This window comes from Sus scrofa, chromosome 5 (genome assembly GCF_000003025.6).
Source record: "Sus scrofa isolate TJ Tabasco breed Duroc chromosome 5, Sscrofa11.1, whole genome shotgun sequence".
Lineage (NCBI taxonomy): Eukaryota > Metazoa > Chordata > Mammalia > Artiodactyla > Suidae > Sus > Sus scrofa.
In genome coordinates, this window is record NC_010447.5 from 65,651,377 (window position 1) to 65,659,591 (window position 8,215).

An 8,215-nucleotide genomic window follows, 5' to 3' on the forward strand; every position below is an offset into this window, starting at 1 on the left:
AGAGAAGGCATGATAAACGGCAGGACTGGAAGGTGTTACGTGAGGAAAAGCACCAAGGTTGGAGGCGAGGAATCAGAGAGCAGAAGGCACGAAAGTGCAGGAGGACAAGCTGAGAGAAGCCTCTTAACCTTGCTTCTGTTGACTCAAAGCACCAAAGCCATCAACTGCTGGAGGGTGGGGACCAGGCCAGGCCAAGAGACTAACACCTTGACCCCTATGCTGTTTCTTAAGCAATTCTGAGTTTACAGGTGCAGAGGTTGGGCGCGGGGTGGGGGGGAGGTTCAGTATTGTGAGCTTTTGATTGCTTTTTTCTTTTTTAAGGTTTTTTTTTTTTTGGCGTTGGGGGGGCGGGCGGTGTACTTTTTTTGTTTGTTTGTTTTTGCCAGCAAGGTATAAGGCCCTTGGGCAAGCTCACTGCCGTGGTCTTCTAGTGAGTAACATCCAACATGCTTATCTACGTCAGTCCAGGCTCACCAGGCTCTGCACAGACCAGAAATGGCTCAGCCTATCTACAGAGCACAAAGAAAGGGACACGTCAATCCCACACTGGTTTCATTGTCAAAATGAAAAACAAACCAAAACAAATAGTTCTTGGCATGGGAGGTGAAAAGCAGGAGCAACTGCATGAAAGCTCTAGAGTGCCCCCACGTGGCAGAGAAAAAAAACTGTCATTCCATGCCGAATATGCCGCGTGCATATTCAGCTTTAGAGAGAGGCTTAACCCCTAGATTTAGAAATCCAAATCATCCCCCAGACAAGACGTGAAACTCTCAAGTTATTAGCTCATGTCACCTATTTTTTAACAAGTCGGTGACTTTTTTGGTTAACGTATAGAGCTGTACAATTATCACTGCAATCCTCTTTTAGAAAATGTCCATCATCCTTCCAAAGTGTCCTGGTGTCTGATGCAGGTGGGACTTCGCCTGCACGACTTGCATCAGAGAGAGGCACACGCCTCCTTGTGGACTGGCTGGTGAATCTTAATCTTGCCAAGGAGGGCCCCCTGCACCTTGCGCCCCTGGGTTTTGTGTGCCTTGCTTCTTGTTCTGCCTTCAGTGCCCATGAGAGACAGCTGGATGGTATGAGGTCTTTCAAGAGAATGAAGGGCAGTTCAAAGGCCACACCTTGTTTTTTGTTTCTGTTTTTGTCTTTTTAGGGCTGCACCTGCGGCATATGGAAGTTTCCAAGCCAAGGTCAAATCGGAGCTATAGCTGCCAGCCTATGCCACAGCCACAGCCATGCGGGATCCACGCCATATCTGTGACCTACACCACAGCTCACAGCAATGCCAGATCTTTAACTCACTGAGCGAGGCGGGGGATCAAACCTGCATCCTCATGGATACTAGTCAGGTGTGTTAACTACTGAGCCACGACAGAAACTCCAAAGGCCACCCTTGAATTGAGGCTTTTTCTAGGCTGATTCCACTCCGTGCCTTCCTCCTAAGCCCTCTTTCCTGTGGTTATTTCCTTATTTTTGCAGTGCCATTGTCTTGAACCTTTCTGTAAGCTTCTTAGCACTGGGGAACCCAGAGGCACAGAATCCAGGGCTACGCAAGCACGGTATTTATCCAAAATGTATCAGGTTCTCCCTCCCCACCCCCATCTCTCTCCCCTACTCTATTTTATCCTTAAAGATTCAGGACATTTTGTTGGAGACATTTTCTAAACCCACAGCAGTCTCCTCTTGCTAGGGAAGCTCAGGACCCTGCCCACAGAGGGGGGTGCCATAGAAAGGACAGTGTACTGAGATGGCAGGAAAGGCAGAAAGGGTTCCTCCAGCTGGAAAACAGCCTTCTGAGCCTACGCCATAGGTCACAGCTGTCCTAGAATCCAAAGAGCCATCCCAACAGAAATGCCTCAAGGTCCTCCCAGCCCCTGAGAAGGTGGGAGGGGGAGAGAGACAGAGAAGGAAGAAGAGGTTAAAACAGCAGATGGGGAAAAAAAAAAAAAAAAAAAAAAAAAAAAAAAACAGAAATGTGAGAAGGGGGAAAAAGCAGAGAAAGTAAGAATGAGGAATTCCCATCATGGCTCAGTGAAAACAAATCCAACTAGGAACCAGGAGGTTGAGGGTTCGATCCCTGGCCTCGCTCAATGGGTTAAGGACCCAGCGTTGCCGTGAGCTGCGGTGTAGGTCACAGATGTGGCTGGGATCTAGCGTTGCTATCTATGCCTATGGCATAGGCCGGTGGCTACAGCTCCAATTCAACCCCTAGCCTGGGAACCTCCATATGCTGCAGGTGCGGCCCTGAAAGGGCAAAAAAAAAAAAAAAAAGAAAGAAAGAAAGAAAAAGTAAGAATGAATACCAGAAGGAAAGGGGGAAATGCAGAGAAAAGGGGGTGAGGGTGGTTAGAACAGGATGCAGGCAAGCAAGCAGCACTGAGGGAGCAGAAACTGAGGAGAGAAAGGAGATGGAGGCAAGAATACATGGAAAGAGTTCCCGCTCTGGTGCAGTGGGTTAAGAATCCTACTGCAGCAGCTCTGGTCACTGCAGAGGCGTGGGTTTGATCCCTGGCCCAGGAGCTTCGATTAAAAAAAAAGAAAGAAATGAAGACTACACAGAGAGAAAGTAAGGCGGCCGCTCAGGAAAGGACCTCAAAGCCTTCATCCTCCTCCAGCCACCTCTCCCACCTTCCCCTGCCCTGCCCCTGCCCTCATGTGGCCTGAAAGGACGGAAGCAGAAGGACATTCCCCAGCAGGAGAACCTACCTCAGGTGCAAAGGCGGCCAGCTGTCCCCTCCTCTCCTGGGGCCGATCAGGCAGGAGGCACATCCCGCATCTCAGCTCAGCCTGCCAGATCCAGGAAGACCTCGGGGAGCTCCTGTGGGGCCTGAGCCAGGTGTAACGATGGCCTGAGTTCCTCTGCTGGCAGCTGTGAAGTCACCACCCCAGCTGTCACGGCGGCACTGGGCACAGCTCCCCTTGGTGCTCAGGGAGCAAGATCCACACCAAACGGCTCAGAGGCAGAAGGAGAGCGATGGGCAGAATCTTCCAGAGAAACTAGGTCAGGTCAGCCTGTCCGTTTTCCTTGGACGTCTCAAGGAGAATCACCTCTGGGATTCCTCCCAGGTGCTAGACTGTTCCTTGAAAGGAGAGGAGCTGGCAGGAGCCTCTCTCTGAGGACGTGAGCGCTCCATGGGGCTGTTGCGGACTAAAACTAGTGTGACCCTTGGCGAGACCCCGCTTCCCTCCAGAAGCCTGTCCCCTCCGAGGCCATTTCCAAACAGATCATATCAACAGGGCTTTAACTGGCAGTTGCTTCGTATTCAAGTTTCTGAAGACTCCGTGGTGAGACGAGGCAGCTGCAAGGACCAGGTGGGGAAACCAGGAAGAAAGGTCCAGATGGGAAGTTTTGGGGACCTGCTTCTCCCCCCTCCACCTTCCAAAGGGCATGCATCCCCGTCCAGGTGCCACCGGCCCCTAAACCAATATGGGGGAGGTGTCCCCTATTCAGAAGCTGGGAATAGGTAGACGCATGCTCTTCCTTACTGCCCAAAGCAGAAGATAGAGAGAACAGTCTGGAAGGTTGCTATGGCAACCAGAGTCCCTGGAGAGCCCAGCTCTCCATAAACCCTTGACTTTCGGGCAGACTCTGACTTGAAAAGGAAACGGTGATGAGGGCAAGCACACGTACACACAGAGACACAAGCATACTCGCTCCAACACTTACCCTCGCTGGGAGCACCCCTTTTGCCTCTGGGTGGGCCCTTCTCCTCGCCCTGAACAGCCAGGGGTAACTGAAGAGACGGGGAAACTGGCATTTTAGGACCTCAGAGCAGGTGTCTGAATCATGAACATCTCCTACGGCATTTCAGGTTTGGAGACGCCACGCTCCCAACGGAGATGCTGTCTGGCCCTGGAAGGATCCCACTGAATCCATCCAAACAGCCTCCTCTTTGCCGAAGGGTAAGAAGCAAGACTGACGAGCAGTTCAAGAGGCCAGGGAGGGAGTGACAGGGCTAACGTGGCCCAGAATGGCTGGTTGGTGGGCTTTGGATCTGAGGCAGGAAGTCTAGGGGGGAGGCCTTGCCCGGGGGAGCTGGGGAAACAGGGTCTTGAACCAGAAGTCATTCGGAAAAGTCACACATTTGCATAGCATCACCCCTAGGCTCCCTGAGGCATTCCCGGGACCTTCCCCAGGGGGCATGAGGCAGGGGTGGGGGTCAGACATGAATGTTCCCATTGAATGGATGGGGAAAACTGAGGCACAGAGAGGAACTGCGGCACCCTAGCTACCCTGTAAAGTGTGGTAAAATGCAGACGGAGATCAGGCACCCGCGGGTGCCACAGTGTCACTCAGGAAAACCCTCAAGAGGCCATCCCTCATCAGCGGCTCTTAGAGAAAAGACTGTTTAAAAAAACCCTCATCAAAGAGTCTTCAAGCCTAGATTACAAAATTTAAAAAAAGAAAGAAAAAACAGGTTAATGGTCCTTTCAGTTTCCGAACTGCACCCGGGAGAGCTCAGAACGGTACATCACAGTTTATCAAGGCAACACATGAATGACAGTGTGATGAGGACAGAGATGAGGGGACATGGGCGGATGGGAAGGAGGGGTTCATGATACAAGGAGATGGCTTGGTCCAGGTGGTAACTCCCACCACCCCGGCACCTTACCAGTTAGAGCCACAGGCTGCAGCCCCAGGGCCTGAGCCGCACAACTGTTTGCTTAACTCAGCCAAAAAAAACCCTCTAACCGTGAAGCTGTCAGCAAAAGACTAAGGCTTCTTCCTTATTCTAAACCACCTCTCGCATCTCCCAGGAAATGGGAGCGGGGGAACCCACGCTAGCATCCAATGTGTGCTTTGACCTGTCTGCAGGTGTAAGGTGGAGTCTCTATAGAAAGCCTTCAACTGCAATCCTAAGTCAGATTTCCAGGAAGGGGGGGGCGGTGGCTAGAGAGGATTGGGGGATGTGTGAGAGACAAATACGCTGTCAGCAGCTAGCTCCTCTGCCCTTCTGACACGGCATCGTCTGAGAGGCACCTCTCTTCTGATAAGCAGTCGAGCCAGGTGCTCGATTCCATTCAGCTGTTTCTCCCGGCTCTGTGGTTCCCCTTTGCCACTTCCTCTGTGCAGGAAGGCACTTGCACCAAAAGAGTATTCGGCTCTGTGAAGGAGCCTTCCTGGAAGCCAGAGAGAGTCAGGAGATCAGAATGACAGGACCAAAGACTGGTGTCTACTGTGCCAAGTCACATCTGGAAAAATCCATTGGCCCCTTTGGTCCAGGACTGACTCTCACAATCTCCAAATGGCCAAGGGTAACTGTAGTTTCTCTAATTCCATCCAAGATTAGGGATGAATCACAGCTTTTGAGGCTGTGCAGCTGAAGGCTCTCCCAAGGGTCTTCTGCAAGAGGGCCAGTCTATGAACAGGGCACTGGAGGAAAACAATTGGATGAGCCATGTTTTGGTCCACCAGCTTCTGCTAGTTACCATGTGGCCGCAAGCTAAGACAGGTGCATGCCCCAAAGCCAAGGATGCAGGAGAAATGGGGCCCAGGTATGCCTGGTTTCTGTGCTGTCAACATCACTCTTCCTAGAGATCTTCTAAGTCCCAGACATGAAAAGTCAGAGTCTTGAAGGAAGGTCAGATGGAAATCTCATCCATGTGACAGAAGATGGGCACAAATGGATGGCACCGTTAGAATTTCAAAAATGTCACTTAGATGGATAAACCTTGGATGCTGCAGGGGTCAAGTAACAAGGCTGACGGTCCAGGCGTGTGGTCCTGGCACCAACCACCGGGTGTCGGGGAGGGAGTTGGGAAGTCACCTGGAGCTTGGGGGGTGAGCAGTGGAGAGTGAGAAGGAAACCCGAAGGGACTTCCGTGTCTTCCGTGCAGGCATCAGTCAAACCTCGGTGAGCATCCTCTTCTCCGCGTACCCCCGATGTGGAGTGGGAAGGTAGCTGGGTCTCCGCTCCCGGGTGGCCTCAGGGAATTCAGGTTTGCCAAGTCCATTGTCAGCTGCCTTCAGGTCCGGGGTGGGCTGCCCACAAGTGACGTGGGTATACTGGCCCTGCTCCTCTTGCTCCGTCTCCCGGTGGTAGAAGTAGTTGAAGTTGGAGACAATGACGGGCACAGGCAGGGCGATGGTGAGGACCCCGGCGATGGCACACAGCGAGCCCACGATCTTGCCCCCCACTGTCATGGGGTACATGTCCCCATAGCCCACGGTGGTCATGGTAACCACGGCCCACCAGAAGGCATCCGGGATGCTGGGAAAGAGCGAATCGACATCGTCCGCCTCGGCGAAGTAGACGGCGCTGGAGAAGAGGATGACCCCGATGAAGAGGAAGAAGATGAGCAGGCCCAGCTCCCGCATGGAGGCCTGCAGGGTCTTGCCCAGGATCTGCAGCCCCTTGGAGTGGCGGGAGAGCTTGAAGATGCGGAACACGCGGACCAGGCGGATCACTCGGAGGATGGCCAGCGACATGGCCTGCTGCCCGTTCTGGCCCCCTCCTCCACTGGCTGACTGCTGCTCCTGCTGCTGCACCAGCTCGGTGCCCAGGGTGATGAAGTAGGGGAAGATGGCCACCAAGTCGATGATGTTCATGATGTTGCGGAAGAAGGCTGGCTTGCTGGGGCAGGCGGAGAAGCGCACCAGCAGCTCGAAAGTGAACCAGACAATGCACAGCGTCTCCACCAGAAAGAAGGGGTCCGTGAAGAAGGAACCCCCGAAAGTGCTTAGGGAGGATGAGCCCCCTGCCACCATGCCGCCGGGGGTGATGCCTGGGTGGAATGTGTAGGAATCGTCTTCCTCCTCCTCTTCCTCCTGACTGCCCCTGGACACGGGGGAGCCTCTACCCACACCACCTCCATTGCTTCCACCTCGACCATCTGCACGGAACTGGGGCAGCGTCTCCAGGCAAAAGATGACGATGGAGATGAGGATGACCAGGACCGAGACGATGGCGATGCCCCGGGCGGGCCCCGAGCTCTCGGGGTACTCGAAGAGCAGCCACACCTGGCGCTGGAAGGGCTGGGAGGGCAGCGGCTTCTCGTCGACGCCGCCTTCGGGCAGGCAGCCCTCGTCCTCGCGGAAGGCCGCCAGGGCCTCGTCCCCCAGCTGGTAGAAGCGGATCTCCTCCAGAAAGATGTCCAGCGGCACGTTGACCGGCCTCCGCAGCCGGCCCCCGGACTGGTAGTAGTAGAGGATGGCGTCGAAGCTGGGCCGGTTGCGGTCGAAGAAGTACTCGTTTCTCAGCGGGTCGAAGAAGCGGACGCGGCGGCCGGGGTCCCCCAGGAGCGTGTCCGGGAACAGCGAAAGGGTGCGCAGCTGCGTCTCGAAGCGCAGCCCGGAGATGTTGATCACCAGCCTCTCGCTGCTACAGCAGCCGCCGCCGCCACCGCCGCCGCCGCCGCCGGCGGCCTCCGGGAAGTCTCCCGCATCCTGTTGCTCCCCCTCCGGCCCACGGACCTCCCCCGGCGCCGCCAGCGTAAGGGATTTCTCCGACCGCATGTCCCCTCCGCCGTGCGCAGCCCGCCACTAGGACGGCGCCCACAACACGACCTCCAGAGCGCGGCGCCGCCTCCCAGCTCTCGGCGGCGCCCTCTTTTCTGGGTGGGGCTCGCAGTCTGACCCGGAGTCCGGTCCCTGCGCCCCGAAGCCCAGGTCTCTGCCGGGCTAGGTCTGGGGAGGTGACCTGGGCGCGGAGGGTTCGGCGCTGCGCCTCCAGTTATCCGCGCCCGATGCTAGATAGAGCTTAGGGTACCTGGAACCGCAGCCTGGAGCGTGTGCAGCTGGACGCCTGAGAAGACGCGTGGCTTCGCTCCCCGCCCTACTCCTGCCGGGGCTCCGGGATGCCGGGGTCCGCCCTCCGGACGGGTCAGCACGTCTCAGCTCCCGCGGCGCTTCGCCAGCCGCTCCAGACCCCTGGCCGCCGCTGGGACCTGAGCGCCAGATGCGCCCCCCTCCCGCTCGGCCAAGACTCCTGGCTGGACTCGGCCTCCGCCCTATGGCCACCGCGGGCTCCGCTGGCCAAGGTCGCCGTTCCCGCCGCCACCGTAGCCGCCTTCTCCTTCCGAGCCGCGCCGCGGGTCTGCGAGAGGGCCCCGGGGCCGCCCCCGGCGCCGGGCGCGCGGACCCACCTCCCCAGCGCTGAAGCCTTCGCTGCAGCCGCCGCAGCTGCAGCGGCTCGGCTCTCCGCTCTGCCCTTCCTTCCCAACACACTCGCTCCAAGTGACGTGGCAGGCCCCGCCTGCTGCCCCCTCCCAC

The 8,215-nt window shown here is 56.3% G+C and overlaps 1 protein-coding gene across 3 annotated transcripts in view; it reads right to left on the reverse strand.

Moving 5' to 3' along the window:
• Window positions 1-8,181, reverse strand: part of KCNA6 (potassium voltage-gated channel subfamily A member 6) — a 33,977-nt gene extending 25,796 nt beyond the window's left edge. For 2 of the 3 annotated variants that reach the window (XM_021092440.1, XM_021092439.1), the window contains exon 1: window positions 2,710-7,709. In XM_021092440.1, coding sequence (XP_020948099.1) covers window positions 5,849-7,459 — 1,611 coding nt within the window. In that variant the 5' untranslated portion in view covers window positions 7,460-7,709 and the 3' untranslated portion in view covers window positions 2,710-5,848. Of the gene's footprint in view, window positions 1-2,709 lie in introns of all 3 variants that reach the window. The other variant, XM_021092438.1, reaches the window with a different exon arrangement.